This window comes from Anguilla anguilla, chromosome 9 (assembly GCF_013347855.1).
Source record: "Anguilla anguilla isolate fAngAng1 chromosome 9, fAngAng1.pri, whole genome shotgun sequence".
NCBI classification, from domain to species: domain Eukaryota; kingdom Metazoa; phylum Chordata; class Actinopteri; order Anguilliformes; family Anguillidae; genus Anguilla; species Anguilla anguilla.
Window position 1 is genome coordinate 1,346,416 of NC_049209.1, and position 19,066 is coordinate 1,365,481.

General features: G+C 49.8%; 1 protein-coding gene across 1 annotated transcript in view; it reads right to left on the reverse strand.

Moving 5' to 3' along the window:
* The window catches only part of grk6 (G protein-coupled receptor kinase 6), a 31,413-nt gene extending 13,376 nt beyond the window's left edge, over nucleotides 1-18,037 (reverse strand). Inside the window, exons 1-6 of the mRNA XM_035433513.1 lie at nucleotides 17,649-18,037; nucleotides 12,277-12,372; nucleotides 4,562-4,674; nucleotides 3,942-4,019; nucleotides 2,986-3,086; nucleotides 2,417-2,509 (exon numbers count right to left, since the gene is read on the reverse strand). Of these exons, the coding sequence (XP_035289404.1) occupies nucleotides 2,417-2,509; nucleotides 2,986-3,086; nucleotides 3,942-4,019; nucleotides 4,562-4,674; nucleotides 12,277-12,372; nucleotides 17,649-17,700 (533 nt within the window). The 5' untranslated portion in view covers nucleotides 17,701-18,037. The remainder of the gene's footprint in view (nucleotides 1-2,416; nucleotides 2,510-2,985; nucleotides 3,087-3,941; nucleotides 4,020-4,561; nucleotides 4,675-12,276; nucleotides 12,373-17,648) is intronic.
* Between the last annotated feature and the right edge of the window lie 1,029 nt (nucleotides 18,038-19,066).

A 19,066-nucleotide genomic window follows, 5' to 3' on the forward strand; every position in this document is an offset into this window, starting at 1 on the left:
CAGGGTCAGTACCAGCCCAGCCCAAACCTGTGGGACAGGGTCAGTACCAGCCCAGCCCAAACCCGTGGGACAGGGTCAGTACCAGCGTAGAGCGGGTGCTTGGTTCTGTCCGCAGTTGCAGACCAGCCTCAGGGCAATGCAAAAAGCAGAGAAACGAGGGAGGGAGGGAGAAGCGAATGGGGTCTTTGCCAACCCAGAAAAAAAAAACAAGAGCGTGCAAAGGTTTTTTGTGACACACTGTGTGGAGTAACCATGTATAGTTTATACTACACTACATCTGTAAGCCCTTTTAAACACTGTAATTACCATTAATTACCGTCTTAGGAAAAGCAAACTGCAGTTTGAGTTCAGGCCACCATGGCTGCTCTGTGCTCAGGGTTTTCTGCAGTTCCCCTGTCCTCACTGCAGATGCAACATGCTTCTCATAGTCACTGAATGCACTGAAATGAAGGCATTCATCTGAATAGGGATTCATTAATGCGGATTATCCAGCACTCCTACATACACAGACGAGTCAATGTCCTTCAAAAAAGGGAGATTCTGGATGGCCTTTCTGATATGTGCAACCACGTGGCCTTGTCATTAAAGGCTGAATCCTTAAAACAGAGCTCTCCGTATTCAAAAAGACATACTACTAGTTATGCTGACTCATTTTAAAGTTCCTTTGGGAATCACATAATCACTGGTGGCCAGTGTATTAAATTCATACATTTACTATCTTTGGCTGCTGCCATGCCTTAAACTGTCTGTGATCTGAATGTGAAACCAGCCTGCTAATCATACTTAACAGAAATCTTGTTGAAGCACGTTTAAAGAAATCAGTTGTGATTTTCTCTTGAAAAGGCCCCAGGCAGTATTTATGCATTTGAGTGCTAAATAGCTACAGCGAGTATCCAAATGTATTCAAGTGCCATTCCTCTCTCTCTGCCTGGTCTAGGGCCGTATGTTCCTCTGGGGGGCCCAGCCAGGGCCGTATGTTCCTCTGGGGTGCCCAGCCGGGGCCGATCCGTTCCAGGATTTCGTGCAAACCTCTGCTCTTAATTATTTAATTACTTGTGATACACCCCAGCCTTAATCTGCTCTGACATACTGGGGTCAGGCATTTGCATAAGTATCAGCTACATCTGTTCACTGCAAGTGTGCCCTAAAGATTTTACTGTGCTCAAGTACAGGGGTGAACCAGCGAGGTTTATAGAGTTGTCAGAATATTAAACTAAGCTGATTGGTTGGAACCAAAACCAGCAGGGCAGCCCGGTGCTCCCGGACCGGAGCTGTGTAAACTCCTGATCTGTTCCTGTATAACTCAACCCTGGAGCCTCTCACAGGGAAACAAAATGTCCAGAAGAGCACAGGGATTCGCTGAGAGGAGGACAGACACGGTTCACCCACACGAGAATGTAAACGGAGGGAAAGCGTGTGAGAACTCGCTCGCGTGTGATGCAACAACTTCAATGGGCTGAACCACGAGTGTGGCCTTTACGCAGGTCAGACTTTTACGTCCTCGATATAAATACTGAACCCAGGATTAATGCAGGCTGGCCAAAAAAAACATTCCTCAGATACTTATTTTGTTTTTGAAGGGGTGCGCAGGGGAAGGGGAGGGGTGTGTTTGATCCACAGCAGATACAGAAAGGGTACAGCATTTACTGTTTTATAAGGCAACCCTAAAAAAAAACACATACAGACCGTGCCCTGAGAGCCAATCAGACTTGAACCCCACAGTCGACGGCGGAAAAAAACCCCCTGCAGGACAGGCCTCAAGCTGATCCTGTCTCCAGCCAGGGACATCTTCACTTCAAACCGCGTGAAAATGTCAAAAATGTCAGGGTGACAGTCGAGCACGTTTCCCCTGCGCAGGTCCCGACAGGACACCGTGACCTAGAGTGCACCCAGAGTATCGCACACAAAATGGCGGCGTACTTTTCCAGCACTGGAAACGCAGGAGCACACAGCTTTGTGTATTTGCTTGCATACGCTGCTTACCTGACCTTACAGGCGTCTAGCAGACGCTCTTACAAAATGACTTTTACATAGCATTTACATTGCGTCCATTTATACAACTTTATATTTACTGAAGCAACGCAGGTTAAGCGCCTTGCTCAAGGGTACAATGGCAGTGTCCTGGGAATCAAACCTGTGACCTTTAGGTTACCAGACCAGTTCCTTACCCATAATTCTACACTGCAGCCCTGCTTAGGGAATAAAACTTAAACTTACACAAGGATAATATTCTTTCTTCTCGAGTGTCCAGAAGTCTGGTTCATTTTGGAAAACCAAATATAACCGAAATACTCACGCATCGTTGGTAAAGACATTCCTTTTGATCTAATTATTCTGAATGAGTGGACCGCACAGAGAAGCATGGCGGGCAGGCCTGGGCTGCTCCTGAGCGGACGCTGGGGCGTGGCGCACGTACCTCTCCATCCATTTCCACTGCAGGAAGCGGTTGAAGAACATGCTGTCGAGGTAGTCAGCGAAGGGAGCCACGCTCAGGTAGTCGTGGATCAGCCTGCCGAGGGCAGAGAGAGACTCACTCACACCGCTCTGATTCAGACCCTAATAACACAGCCAGTGACTGGTGCAGAACAAACGCCATGGCCAATCACTGGCCGTGTTACTGGTTTTTGCGTGAGGTGAAGGTCTGAGCAGATGAGGCCCTAAGTTTGGGGAGGTTCAGGTGTGGTTCAGGTGTGGTACAGGTGTGGTTCTGGTGCGGTTGTAGTTCTGGTGTGGTTCTGCGGTTCCAGTTTGGTTGTAGTTCTGGTGTGGTTCTGTGGTTCTGGTGTGGTTTTGGTATGGCTCTGGTGTGGTTCAGATGTAGTTCTGGTGCAGTTGTAGTTCTGGTGTGGTTCTGGTGTGGTTTTGGTATGGCTCTGGTGCGGTTCAGATGTAGTTCTGGTGTGGTTTTGGTATGGCTCTGGTGCGGTTCAGATGTGGTTCTGGGGTTCTGGTGTGGTTCTGCGGTTTCCGTGGAGACGCGCTCACTTGGTGCACTCCTTGAAGAGCTCCTTGCAGGCCTCCTCCTCCAGCCGCTGTGTGCACTCGTTCGCCATGTCCTCCGTCACCTCGGGAACATGGTCCTCCGACTGCGGGGCGAGAGTTCGGATCAGCACCGACCCCCTAACCCTAACCCTAACCCTAACCCAACCCGGCCATCAGCCCAAACCCAACACACACTTTAAAAAACCCTCTAACCCTAACCCTCGACCCGACCTTCAGCCCAAACTCAACACACAGCCAAAAACCCTCTAACCCTAACCCCCAACCCGGCCTTCAGCCCAAACCCAACACACACTGTCAAAAACCCTCTAACCCTAACCCTCGACCCGACCTTCAGCCCAAACTCAACACACAGCCAAAAACCCTCTAACCCTAACCCTCGACCCGACCTTCAGCCCAAACTCAACACACAGCCAAAAACCCTCTAACCCTAACCCTCGACCCGACCTTCAGCCCAAACTCAACACACACTTTAAAAAACCCTCTAACCCTAACCCCTGACCCAGCCTTCAGCCAAAACTTAACACTCTAACCCTAACCCCCAACCCGACCTTCAGCCCAACTCAACACAGCAACTGTCAAAACTCTAACAGTCAACTGCTCACCTACCAATGGAAAATCAAAAGAAAGACAGATGGACGAGTCCAAGGATCTTGCTCTTTGCTAGCTGTAGCTGCGGCTGGTTTACTGGACCCTAACTTTGGGTTGAAGTGTGTGTTTATGGGCCCTACCTTTGCATTGAAGTAGGTGCTTATGGGGACCGTACCTTTGGGTTGAAGTAGGTGCTTATGGGGACCATACCTTTGGGTTGAAGTGTGTGTTTATGGGGTCCCTACCTTTGGGTTAAAGTGTGTGTTTATGGGGACCCTACCTTTGGGTTAAAGTGTGTGTTTATGGGGTCCCTACCTTTGGGTTAAAGTGTGTGTTTATGGGGACCCCACCTTTGGGTTGAAGTAGGTGTTTATCACATCCTGCCCGCACTCCCTCCTCTTCTCGTCAGGGGTGACCTCATACTCTGCCTGGAGGGCAGAAATAAAAACATGTCAGAGGCCGGGGGGGGGGGGGGGGGATGCAGGGGGGTGGATAGCGGGGTGCAGGGGGGTGGATAGCGGGGTGCAGGGGGGTGGACAGCGGGGTGCAGGGGGGTGGACAGCGGGGTGCAGGGGGGTGCAGGGGGGGGGATAGCGGGGTGCAGGGGGGTGGATAGCGGGGTGCAGGGGGGTGGATAGCGGGGTGCAGGGGGGTAGATAGCGGGGTGCAGGGGGGTGGACGGCGGGGTGCAGGGGGGTGGACGGCGGGGTGCAGGGGGGTGGACGGCGGGGTGCAGGGGGGTGGATAGCGGGGTGCAGGGGGGTGGATGGCGGGGTGCAGGGGGGTGGATAGCGGGGTGCAGGGGGGTGGATAGCGGGGTGCAGGGGGGTGGATAGCGGGGTGCAGGGGGGTGGACGGCGGGGTGCAGGGGGGTGGATAGCGGGGTGCAGGGGGGTGGACGGCGGGGTGCAGGGGGGTGGACGGCGGGGTGCAGGGGGGGGTGGATGGCGGGGTGCGTGATGTCACTCACCACAGCGTCCATGAATTTAATGCAGCGCCTCAGCTCCGCCCGAGTGTCGCAGAACTGGCGGAAAAGCTTGCGTCCGATTGGCTGCTTCTCACACAGGCTGTGGTAGTCCTTCTCTGGGGACGGCCGGAGGAAAAGGGGGAGGAGTGACTGAGAGCTTTTTTTTTAACACAACACTCATAAAAACCTTCAGTTTATTATTCATAAAATCCTTCGCTCTATTATTCATAAAACCCTTCGCTTTATTATTCATAAAAACCTTCAGTTTATTATTCATAAAAACGTTTGGTTTATTATTCATAAAAACCTTTTCTGTATTATTCAGGGCGGTTTCCTCAGGCTGAACTGCAGTACATTATTCGTCTCGTTAGCGAATGCCGCCTCTAATGCTTCAGGCTCTACATCATTTGCAAATACATCCAGACCTCAAATGAACCACAAAGCAGAACGAAACCTACGTCTGGCCCTCCCACAGTCTAAGGAGCAGTTTCCATCTGCAACAACATCGGGTTGGCAGCCCAGCTACCTTTTAAACCCTCAAACGTACAGCTTACCAAGAAAGATTTTTAAACAGAGTCACTACTGCAGTGAGATGAGGCACAAAAATACTATCTATGAGGTAACAGGGATAATCCCAGCCTGGGGAGGGGGCATTCCTTATTCACATAGATGCGAATGTCTGGTGGGATCTATGCAAAACCAGTGTGACGCTGTAGAACTGTCATCATAGAAGATAAAGAAGTTGTGTGTACTGGAGATGGGTGTTAACAGAGGCTACAATGTGACCTTTCAGTTCCTCATGGCAAACGTGGCAAGCAGCAGCGAGATCACAAACATGTGATTAGAATGTTCTTAACTGAACATTCACTGCTGGCGATTTAAAACAATGGAGTTCTAGAACACTGACTTAGAATGTTGAAAAAACATTCCAAAAAAAACCCTGCTCTTTAAAGGGTTAAGCAGTGGACATGCACTGTGATGCCACTGCAGTGACATCACAAAGACGCTGGGGTCACATGGTATTTGAACTGATGTAAATAAGAGGGAAAAAAGAATTGAGGTCAATTCACTTCACTTCCTTGACTGCAGGTTACAAATGTAAACTAGTGAGTTTAGCATGTGCCAGTGCCAGTGCTTTCATGAGGTGACGGACGATTCGGACAACCCCGCCACTGACTCCATCACTGGACCATTTGATCCGACAGAAATGTGAATCAGGACACAACAAGTAACCCACTGAAGAAACCCATCCTTCTTTAAGAAAGCTCAGCATTCAGATTCGTGCCTTTAAGTCTTTAACTTCTGACTTTTTGTGTTCCTTGTACCAGGCTGAAGTTAAATTTGTCGATGCTCGTTTCCCTGCAGCCCCTATTGGTAGGAAGATGACACATGATCGATCCTGAAACATTACAGGGTCAAAGTCCTCCAGGTGACATCATTGCAGTTAATTAGAGCTTTTAAAATCAGGTGCACAGAGATGAGAATAAGACTGTGCTGCAGTAATGAACAGAAAGTCCACTAAACCCTGCCACCTCTAAACTACCTCTAAACTACCTCCATGCAGCTTCCACATGGAAACCAACAAACTCAGTAAAGATCTGCTGGGAGATGAGCTGAGCCAAATGTGTTTTTTAAAGGATATATCCATTTTCAGGGGAGCAACTGGGAGTCTTTACTTTATCCGGTTTAAGGTCAGTGTGAAATGGGGTACCCAAAAGGGAACCAGGGTGTCAAAGTGTTTCCCCTCAGCATTGATGGCCAGTCTTTCTCAGAGGAGGAAGTTCTGGAGTCCCGGCCATGGACCTCTGACCTTGGGTGAGATAAGCTGCCATTTTCTTACGTCTTCCTTCACGTTTTGTTATTACTGGTTCACGCTGTCCGAGCTTGCTTGTGAACACCACGAGAGGAACAGTTGTTTTTAAGTTAAGCACAAAGCACACGTTCAGATGGATGTTCAGTTTGAGAAATGGGAAAAGGCCAACAAGCTTCGCCCACAACATTGGCCTTTAGTCGTTTTTGGCCTTTTTTTTTTTTTTGCTTTTAAGAATGAACACAGAGTAAAATATCAGCGAAGAGCGTTTTTGTCGTGGAAAGTTTGTCCGTTTGATTTATCTGCGGTTGAATCTGGGCCGTGATGTAACAGCCGCTCTGCTGAACCGCGTCCCAGAGCGAGGCGAGCGGGGGGGTCCGTGCCTAGCCGCTCTGCTGACCCTGCGAGCGAGGGGGGGTCCGTGCCTAGCCGCTCTGCTGAACCCGCGAGCGAGGGGGGGTCCGTGCCTAGCCGCTCTGCTGAACCCGCGTCCCAGAGCGAGGCAAGCGGGGGGGGGGGGGGGGGGGGGTCCAAGCCTAGCCGCTCTGCTGACCCCACGTCCCAGGCCGAGGCGAGTGAGGGGGGGTCCGTGCCGTCGGAAGCGCTGCAGAAGCAGGACCTGTTTGCCCCGGAGCTATGCGTGGTGTCGCGTGCAGCAGGATGAGCCGTCGGGCGGCCAGAGCAGAAACCGATCAGAAACACGAGCCGCAGTTTCAGCTGAGCAAGCAGCCCCGCCTGCGCTCTTTTACTTTCAAAACCTGAAACGCCTTCTTCCTGCTTTCAAAACACTCTCCAATCTCCTGGCCGCAAACGCCCAATGCTACAGTTAGCCAGTCAGTAAAGACCGACACTTACTGCGCCCATACTGATTATTTAACGAGATGACAGAAAGTCTACATGCTCAAAACCAAAATATATTGATTTTGTTGTATTATGTATTTAATTCTGTGAATGAGGGTTTTTCCATGTTGAGGAAAGTATGCCAACCACACAACTTATGACCGTCTTCACCAAGGAAACAGACAGACAGTTCTAGTTCTGTTCTAGTGCATGGATTGGCCCCATGGTCTGATATCTGTTAAGGCTCTGTTCCAGTGTATGGATGAGCCCCAAGGTCTGGTATCTGTTGAGGCTCTGTTCCAGTGTGTGAATGGGCCTCATGGTCTGGTACCTTTTTTTATTTTTATGTGGGTACCACATAAAATGAACATTGCCCCCCCCTTCCCCTGTGTTGCAACTCATCTGCATTGATATCTGTCCTCCAAAATCTATACTAAAAACTATGGTATTTTACCGTGTTATTGTTAGGATCAAATAAAATGATCACAGTATTTCCTTCCCTGTACGTCGCATGCTGGGGAACATTTGAATAAAGCCAGGCAGGGCAGGCCAGAGCGGAGCAGGACCTTTCTCCTTCATGAGCACAACGGCCTTCGTTAAGAGAGGCCTCAGTGCTGAAGCGAATAAACGGAGATAACGAAAGGAGACCGAGAATTAAAGTGAAGACACAACATTACACAGATGTTTACAGAGGACACTAATGTTTACCCACAACGTTACACACGTTCAACCACTTCCTTATCTCAGACCATGAGCCTCCTCCAGCCTCAGATCCACAAACACCAAACAGTGATGTCAGGAATCCATCACTGAGGGGCTCGTTACTGTCTCTGCACGAGCGAGATGGTTTTACAAGAACAGCACAACCAGAACTTTTACTTTCGTAACCTTCCCTCCTCTTTTGTAATCTTCACGCCAGATGTGAAATGAAGTTCTCCTTCAGCGCACCATGCGAACGCAGAAATATCACTAGAAGTGGAGAGCGAGGTAAGTACGAGAACAACACATCAACAACAAAATATCACAGCTGGACTCTAAATAAAACTAAAGACATACTCTCTACATACAGCATAACATTCACGACATTAGACACTGTGACTGGAGTCAGCAGAGTAATATTAAAACCCCTTTTTGAGAAGTAATAGAATCTCACTTACACTGATTTCTATAATATATTAAATACATTTCGCTTTTTTTTTTATAAACACAAAACAGGTTTTCAGCAAATAACAATGCGCTTTAAATGTACTACACAGAAATACACAGTTATAAAATTTATTACTCACACATGACTTGTCACAAAAATACACACGCATGCAGACACACATACACACACACACACACACACACACACAGGCCCAGACTCTTTAAATGCAGTGAATGCTGTAGAATTCACAACACAAAACAATTAATTCAGTTAACAACAAATAATTTAAAGGCGTATATTGCTGCAGTGAGCGCCCCCGTCCCGCTGTGGCAGGCGAGGGGGGGAGATGCAGAGGGGCTTTGTTTCGAGGGAAAGGTCAGGAACGGCGCCCGAACGGCCTCGGGGCCTAAAATAAAACGCGCAGCTCCAGGGAGCCGCTTTCTGCGCTGCCCTCCCCGTCTCTGCCCCCCCGGCTCTGCCCCCCATTCTTCTCCACGTCTCCATTTTAAGGCCCCATTGTCTCCCAGAGTCTGTTTACGCTTGTGGTGTCAGCACTGTTTCGTTCGTTTCTCCACCATGAAACCGCACGGGAAAAATATCACAGACATCGCCACTGGTGTTGTGGTGCCACCATGGCTTTGCAACCTAAAGGTCACGGGTTCGATTCCCGGGTGGGACACTGCCGTTGTACTCTTGAGCAAGGCAGTTAACCTGCACCGCTTCATTGTTGTATCCAGCTGTATAAATGCAAAGTAAAAAGTTGTGTAAGTCGCTCTGGGTGAATGCCTGTAATGTAATGAGTTTCAGGGTATCAGGGGATATTCCTGCCCTGACAGGTTCTAACTCAGCCCAGGAAGAACCCGCTTCAAGTTCTGCTTCAATTCCAGGCAGCTTCAATCACGTTTTATTATTCTTTACCACAAACAGCACTGAAAACAGGACTGATGCAGAAAAGCAGATGCACTATTATATCACTGCTTAAAAATGCACTACAGTCTAAAAAAGAGAACAAACTGTCCTAAAAAGAGACAGTCAGTGTTCTTCATTTCACCTACTACTAATTGAGAATGGAAACTCAACGAGCACGTTTAGATGAATTACCATAACGAGGAAATCGTACGATTCCATTTCACATCCAGAGACAGTTTTTCTGAAACTTCAGGCTCTGATTGATGTAATAATGTCACTTCATCGCAGGATAAATTTGGCGCGCGGACTGGGACGTTTCCCTCAGTAGTTTAGGAACGCGCGTGGAAGCGAGCACACGCCCGTCCCGCAGCTGCCACCCAACTCAGAGAGACCGGACCCCATGTTTTGGGACCTTCAGCCTCTCGCATGCACTCTCCAGGGTTTCTGCTCTCCAGCTGATCCTTCGCTGCTCGATAAAGTGATGTGTGTGTGTTTGTGTGTGTGTGTGTGTGTGTGTTTGTCTGCGAGCTGTACTGCTGTGTGTGTGTGTGTTTGTCTGCGAGCTGTACTGCTGTGTGTGTGTGTGTGTGTGTGTGTGTTTGTCTGCAAGCTGTACTGCTGTGTGTGTGTGTGCATGTGTGTGTGTTTGTCTGCGAGCTGTACTGCTGTGTGTGTGTGTGTTTGTCTGCGAGCTGTACTGCTGTGTGTGTGTGTGTTTGTCTGCGAGCTGTACTGCTGTGTGTGTGTGTGTGTGTGTGTGTGTGTGTTTGTCTGCGAGCTGTACTGCTGTGTGTGTGTGTGTGTGTGTACACGTGTGTGCATGTACACCCTCAAACAACCCACACACCTGCAACCACGGATGTGCACTCGCACACATACACACTCTCTCACACACACACACACACCCTATGTGATGCTGCAGTACTGAGCATAGTGCAGTGCTCTCTCTCACACACATACACACACACTCACACACAGACACTCTATATGACGCTGCAGTGCTGAGCATAGCGCAGTGCTCTCTCACACACACACACACACACACACCCTATGTGACGCTGCAGTGCTGAGCATAGTGCAGTGCTCTCTCTCTCTCTCTCTCGCACACACACACACACACACACACACCCCCTATGTGATGCTGCAGTGCTGAGCATAGTGCAGTGCTCTCTCTCTCTCACACACACACACACACACACCCTATGTGACGCTGCAGTACTGAGCATAGTGCAGTGCTCTCTCTCACACACACACACACACACACACACACACACTCTCTCTCACACACACACACACCCTATGTGACGCTGCAGTGCTGAGCATAGTGCAGTGCTCTCTCTCACACACACACACACACACACACACACATAAACACACTCTCTCTCACACACACACACACCCTATATGACGCTGCAGTGCTGAGCACATTGCAGTGCTCTCTCTGTTCAGAGCTCTACTTTCGCAGCCAGCTTCCTCTTCCTCCTTTCACCACAGTTTCCTGTTGCGTCAGGACCACAGCCTGAAGAACAGGTCTGTCGCTGCACAACTCCAAATGCCCCCCCCTGCCCCCCTCCCTCACCCATCACCCTCCCACAGGCCCAAACAAGCAGCAGTCCTCCCCGCCCCCTGCCCCCCTCCCTCACCCATCACCCTCCCACGGGCCCAAACAAGCAGCAGTCCTCCCCGCCCCCTGCCCCCCTCCCTCACCCATCACCCTCCCACGGGCCCAAACAAGCAGCAGTCCTCCCCGCCCCCTGCCCCCCTCCCTCACCCATCACCCTCCCATGGGCCCAAACAAGCACCAGCCCTCCCCTGCCTCCCCCCCCCCCCCCCCCCCCCCACGGGCCCAAACAAGCAGCAACCCTCCCCCGCCCCCTGCCCGCCCCCCCTCACCCCCTCACCCATCATTACATTACATTACAGGCATTTGGCAGACGCTCTTATCCAGAGCGACTTACAACGAAGTGTATAACCATAACCAGGAACAAGTGTGTCGAAAACCCTAGAGGGCAGTAGCCTACCGTTCCAAGTGCAGGGAACAACCGCATAGTTCAACTTGGACCCTGTAGGTTAAACTGATCAACACTAACACAACGAGAACAGCAACAACGCAGTCTATGGAAAAATACAAGCAATAGTTAAGACACGAGTGCATTAACTAAGTCAACTAAGAAACAGCTACCTAGTTACAACCCTAAGCTACCTAGTTACAAACCCCCCAACCTCCCATGGGCCAAACAAGCAGCAGCCCTGCCCCCCGCCCCCCATTAAGCGTGAGAGAGGACACAGGTGAGAGGGGTTAGGGGTTAGGGTAATTCACTAATTCACTAAATCCACTGCTCTCAGAGACACACACACACACACACTCAGAAGTGAAAAGGAGAAGCGGCAGGACTCATATTTCAGGATGCAATGCAAGGGGCACTCGCTATTATGAAATTCTTACAGCAACCCTGCATGCGCGTGTGTGTGTGTGTGTGTGTCTCTCAGAGAGAGAGAGTGAGTGTGTGTGTGTTTGCGTGTGTGTGTATGTGTCTGTGTACCACCTAGGACTACACCCCCTGACAGTTAGGCTCATGATGCATTATAGTCATGCAGATATGGGGCAATAACAGTGTCCCTGTGAACCGATACTGAATGATTGCTCCATACGTGTACAGCAGCCTCCATGTGGGGACCTTGGTTTAGGAGACCTGGACTGTTCCAGAGGAACGCAACAACTCCATGAACCTGACCACCGGTGATCCAGAGTGAGCCAGTTTAAAGTGGGACAGGGAACCCACAGGTGAGTGCACAGTAAGGCCCTCTGAGACCGAGCAGCAGTGACAGGCCACTGTAACCCACAGCTGCTGAGAGAATTTAATCCAGATTTTTATACCCGGATCCCATCCTGCCCAACAGGAAACTCTGACCTGTAAAAATGAGACTTGGGGAACAGCAACCACCAAGACTGCTGTTCTGGATCTGCGCACTTCCTGCCGAGACAGGAAGTGGCCGCGTGTGTCGCCGTACCTATGGCCTGCCGTAGCTCCTCGCAGAGGCTGATGTGGGGGAACTGGAGCATCTGCTTCCATTTCTTGCTCTTTCCTTTTCTGTTTCCGCCGCCCCCTGTCAACGAAGAAGGAAAAATGAGCAGATCGGACGGACAGACGGAACGGACGGACGGACAGGTGTGTGCTGTAACCCGACCCCGGGTGAAAATAAACGTGGCTCTGTGAACACTCCCCACACACCACGCCCCCCTCCCCACCCCCACACCAACCGACCCGCCCCCCAGGCCCCCCTCCCCACCCCCACCCCCACACCAACCGACCCACACCCCAGGCCAGATTTAGTTTAAAGAGGAGAGGCTGACCCTCTCTAACCCGTTTAGATATACACACATTTGGGGGGGGGGGGGGGGGGGAGACACACAATCACAGTTTAAAAAACAAAAATGGCTGCACACACAGAGCAGAAACAGAAGCACGTGCCCCGGTATGTTTGTTTGTGGGGTTTGAGTTTTATTGGGGGGGGGGGGGGGGGCAGGGTTTGCAGTGTTCCTCGGTCACGTCGCAGGTGCCCTGGGATAGCTGGGGGGGTGGGGGGGTGGGGAGAATGGCACCAATGCCGTGGGAATGCCCCCTGGCTGGGCGGAGCACAGCGTTTACAATCCCGCTAGAATGACTGGCCCAGGTGGGCGGGCCGCGCGGGGTGTCCGCCACCAGCGCTGTCAGCGCCACGCACAGCCAAGGGCACCGAGCTGCCAGGCCTGGAGGAACCCCCCCGCCACCCCCTATAGAACAGCCAACCTGAGCCCCGTATGCACCCCCCCCCCCCCCCGCCACCCCCTATAGAACAGCCAACCTGAGCCTCCGTTTCACCCTGAGCCTCCGTTTCACCCCCCCCCCATCCAACCTGAGCCTCCGTTTCACCCCGAGCCTCTGTTGCACCCCTCTGCATCGTACCTCTCCACACACATAAGATCAATATCACAACCACAGGATGTGCCAGCACAGAGGATGTCACTTTTTTGCACTGTTGTTTTTTTCTCTTCAAAAATGGCAAAGAAACAGCAGCGTCTGAAACCATTTCAAAATAAGACGTTCACACGTTTGCCTTAATGCACACTAACAGCGCTTCAACAGGCATGTCTCTTTGAGACTTTACAAAGGCTAACTGTTTTATTCTATGGAATGCCCGTTTTAAAATCACTCCATTCACACTAAAGATGGAATTTTAATGTTTTCGTGATGAGGTTCCGACAGATGAAACACCACATCTTAGACCACATTCACAACAAACTGAATGGCCTAGCCTTACTTTTATTTTACTGGACAGCAGTCTGGTCAATATGGGGTTTCTCCGTAGTGTCTAAGGGCAGCAGAGCTTCTAGAAGGACGACCTGGGATTCTAGAAGGACCTGGGTTCTAGAAGGACCTGTGGTTCCAAAGGGATCTGGGGTTCTAAAAGGATTGGGGTTCTAGAATAACCTGGGGTTCTAGTATGTCTGGTGGTTCCAGAGGGATCTGTGGTTCTGGAAGGATCTGGGGCTCTTGAGGGGCCTGGGGTTCTAGTATGTCTGGTGGTTCCAGAGGGATCTGTGGTTCTGGAAGGATCTGGGGCTCTTGAGGGGCCTGGGGTTCTAGCACATGAAGCAGCCAGTACAGACTGCTCAGGCACTGGAGGACGACGGGAGCTGAAGTGTGCTGAACAGACTGGCCCGTGTGGGTTTGCAGCAAACGGACACAACAGCATGCAGTACAGCAGCCCTGCAGACCAGAGCACCTGCAGCAAACGCACACAACAGCATGCAGTACAGCAGCCCTGCAGACCAGAGCACCTGCAGCAAACGCACACAACAGCATGCAGTACAGCAGCCCTGCAGACCAGAGCACCTGCAGCAAACGCACACAACAGCATGCAGTACAGCAGCCCTGCAGACCAGAGCACCTGCAGCAAACGCACACAACAGCATGCAGTACAGCAGCCCTGCAGACCAGAGCACCTGCAGCAAACGCACACAACAGCATGCAGTACAGCAGCCCTGCAGGCCACAGCACCTGCAGCAAACGCACACAACAGCATGCAGTACAGCAGCCCTGCAGACCAGAGCACCTGCAGCAAACGCACACAACAGCATGCAGTACAGCAGCCCTGCAGACCAGAGCACCTGCAGCAAACGCACACAACAGCATGCAGTACAGCAGCCCTGCAGACCACAGCAGCTGGCCCCTCACCTGGCCCCCACCTGACCCCCACCAGGCCCCCACCTGACCCCCACCAGGCCCCCACCTGACCCCCACCTGACCCCCACTCTGGAACCTCCATCGTATCGCTGCGTGTGCGACGGGGCTTGCGGGATGTAGAGCGATCCTCGCTTATCAATAAGAGGAAACGCAAACGCCCCTGAGAGTGTGGTGTTTATCTGAGCTCTACCCACAACGAGCCACCGTAACCAGCGCCTCTGACAGGGGGGTGCTGTGGGCAGGGCACAGCCAAACTCTGTCCCACACAACCACAGCCAGGACACAGCCAAACTCTGTCCCACACAACCACAGCCAGGACACAGCCAAACTCTGTCCCACACAACCACAGCCAGGACACAGCCAAACTCTGTCCCACACAACCACAGCCAGGACACAGCCAAACTGTGTCCCAGACAACCACAGCCAGGGCACAGCCAAACTCTGTCCCACACAACCACAGCCAGGACACAGCCAAACTCTGTCCCAGACAACCACAGCCAGGGTCAGCCAAGCCACAACCAACCACACCGTCCCACACAACACCGGCCAGGGTGAGCCAAGGAACAGCCGAACACACCGGAGAACATAAACATCCTCCCGGGTGACAGGTGATGGTGCGGCTCCAAATGGCTCAACGAATCCGTCTCCACAAGTGCATCTTCGCTCGGAGGTGAGATGGAGTTAGAGAAGGACTTCCCAAAATAAATTACACACTACCACTCCTTCGTTAGGATACTTCATTAACCTATATTTATTCCTCTCTGCTGGCCCTACATCTGTCTATGTGGCCCACAGTCATCTCCTGCTACTCCCACAGTCATCTCCTGTACCTGCTGCTCTTGTGCTATCACATATCATAATCATGTGCTAGCATTTGCTGTGATAATAGCTAAATGTATACTGAGTCACAGACATATGATTAAAAAATATCTCATGTGTTCCCTGTAGAACACCGAGAATGCACACACACACGTACAAACACACAGACAGGCAGACACTCATACAAACTAGCCTATGCATGTGTAGGATGCTGCAAATTAATGCTGGTTAACATGATGCACAAGAGGGAATATTTTCAAATAATCTGACCATGATACAGCTAAGCAAGAACTGTCAAACCCTTATCAACTTTTATGAAGGATCTCTGTATAAAATAACTGTTTCAAATGACAATATTTATGCTGTTTTCAGACCCAGAGGAGGCAGATTGTTTAGACGCTGATTGTATTAAAGTGCTCTGTTGTTAAAATATGCCATCTTGGAAGGCACACAATATCACACAGGTAATTAACCGGAAAGCGCATTCGGCGTAATGTGCAAAAGTAAATCTGCCATTTTCCTCTTTATATCGAACCCATCAAAGAGCAGAATGCCGTTAGCCACAGACGGGAGGCGGTATGAAGCTGGAGAGCGATGCGAACGCTCCTCTGCAAGCGCGTCGTAAATGTTCCGCGGAGCGCGTTTACAGCCTGGAGACTACAGTCTGCACGCGCCCTGGGCAGGAAGTGTCAGGTGCGCTTTAGAGAACGTGAAGGTCGCTGCAGGCCTCGAGCTGGACTGCGGTACCGCTACACAATGAGCAGTACACTGGAGGACCCTGCCCTGATCCAGCAGCTTCTTCATTCAGGCAATGTTAAAGAAAAAGGACTCATCGCGCCTGATATGACACAGACAGTTTAAAAGATGAAGATTCTGGAGTATAATTGCAAAATATGGCGCAGTACTTCCTCCAACACCTGCTCATTCTGACTTGTTTTAACAAACGGGCAAATCTCTGGACTGAAGAAAGGAAAAGACAGAATTAAAGAACACAAGAATCAGGAAAAGTGGGTCGCGTAAGAGTTACTTTACACAGCATTTACAAATGCACTGAAAGCAAGAATAGGCTTCCATTCCTTTGTGAGAGACCTGGTAACGGATGCATTAGAAAAAACAGTAGAACAAAACTGCATGACTCACTAGAATCACTGGGTCAGTAGAACATTTGATGACTGAAAGGCAGTTTTCCCTCATTTTTATTTTTTATTTTGATATTTTGTAAAACTGACCATCTCAGCATGCCATAGATGTGAAAAAATCACTCCCAAGAATCCTTCTATACATCAATAGTTTCTCGTTCCTTAATTATGAACGGGGTTCTTTCAAAATACTTAGCCTCTTTGCCCAAACTAAATACACAAAACACACTATTTTCTGGAATTACAGACAGGTCAGATCTTAGATCTTCTGAAAGTGTGTAACTTGGTATTTCGGTTTCTCGCTGGTTCCAGTTCCTCTCAACAAGTCGCATTGCTCTTTTAAAACGTAAAAATGAGAAGAGATCCCCCAGACGCATTGAGCGCCCTAACTACTGCCGGGTCTGACGGAATATGCCCCGCGCGAAGACGGGAGGAAACGAAACGCTCGTTTGAACATTAAACCATCCGAGCATTTTTAAAGAAATCTATCGACTTAGGCTACTGCTTTCGGTTTAAAAGCAACGGCTAACCACACGAATAGCATCCCCCTCACCAATCGTTCTAATGACATGTTGGACATAAGCGCTAACCGATAGTTCTGTTAAATATTTAATCTCAGGTTTACCCAGCCATTTAGCAAGCTAACCCCTCTGATACGATTTAGCCAACGCAGTAGCCTACTAAATGCCATAATATACCGACATGGACACATACATAACTGTCACTGTTGCATCGTCAGCTACAGCAAATACTGGTTAGATAAACATCCCACGTTAACACCGCAGCAAACGTTATCTTCATGCGTGTCGCCGCTTTAGATTAGCTGGCATTAGCGTTAGCTATCTAGAGTAACGAGAGAAGGATGCTTCGGCTAAATCGGAAAATCAAATGCCGAGCTTCAGCGCAGATGCATCCTGCCTGACAGTTACATCTTTCCGTGACAGCTTGTTTTCCAAGGTTACGCTACAGTAAATATCTACAATCTGGCGTACAAAAAAGAAGGTAAAACAGGATGCTCGGATGATTATTTTAAGGTTTGCAAAGCTTTTCCAATAAAAGGATGTAGCGCCCAATATATGCCCTTATTTCTGGCCTAGGCTAATCCGGCGAATCCCCGGGTTTTCCGAACAGTTCTAGGCGGTGATCGGAGAGCTGTCAGCCCGACTGCCCCTTCCCCTCTCCGCCGCTCCTCGCTTACCTTCTCTCGCTTTCAGCAAAACCGTGTTGGCCACGATATTCTCCAGTTCCATGTTTTCCTGGGTGATAGGTTACAGGCCCAACCTCGCCGCCGGGCTGTCAGTGAGTATGTCCTCCCCTACCCCCCCAAAGCGGAATATGCCAACCCCCGAATAACTCTCCGTCCTGTCGCTCGTCCTCTAGTCCTCGGCCTCGGGGCTCGCTGCTACGCTGATTTCAACCGGCTACCTTGTGTTTACCAGTGAACCCCACCTACACAGCCACCATTGGTGTATGCTGAAATTGTACGTAAATTTACGCTTTTCTTCATTGGGTTTTCCCTTCACAACCACGCCTTAGTAATTCCTAATATGGATTAAATTCACGTTAATGTTACGGGTTCTTCAAAATCATAAACGCCACTGACCTGCGCGTCGCATCACTCAGGCGAGAAGCAACGTCATCTGATAATTTTTCAAATACACTCACTGACATTAATGATATAATTAGTTTTATTTTAAATATAACTGAAGATACATTTAGCTAACATCCATACTGTAGATGACAATGCAATTTTAAAAAAGGTGAAACTATTACGTTTGAAAATAAAATATTTGAATAAGAGCTATATCGATTTACTCTAAAATATGCATATTAGACTATTTCTATCTATAAGAAAATTCATTTTAAGCATATTGCATAGCGAGCCCCCAAAGTTTCTACTTGGTGTACAGTGACATCTAGTGGCAAGACACAGCGTTGACACTGGAACGTTGCTTCCTTCGTTTTGTTTATTACATTACATTTTGGGTAGTGGGGTAGTGTTCTGGTTTACAGACATTACCAAAGGAAAGTAAGGCCCTCCTTCCCTCCACAAGCCTTCAGGTCACCCTTGGGCAAGGTGTAGTACCTGTCAGCCCTCCGATCAGGATTACGTGAATCCGTGGAATGCAGGTGGTGGATGACTTTACAGGCAACTTGAGGATATTTCAATTTATGGCTGTGTGGTCATAGACATCAGGCAGAAGATTCTTCAAATAAGAAGAACAATGGCTGGGGTCACATGTCTCAAAGTAGACACTGCATGCAGAGGTAGTTCTAGCGGCCTTCCTCTGGCATCAAGCCACTTAGTATAAAGCATGGTTTAGGCTGAGGAGAGAAACAGTTGGAGGACCATGAAAGCCAACCTTCGGATCGAAGATGGCACAAATGATTGATAGATTGATTACATTACATCTGTTAACTCTCTTCAATAGGTGGAGCCCTTTCATTGATGTAAACATTGATAAGAACAGGCCATGATAGGAGATGACAGGACCATGTCTGTAAGAAAAGAATAGGACCAAGGACTAGACCCTGGGGGACTCAAGAGGTTATGCCGTCTCATAACTGCACCCCCACTTGTAACCTGGAGGGGGCAACTATCAGGGTAAGAAGCAA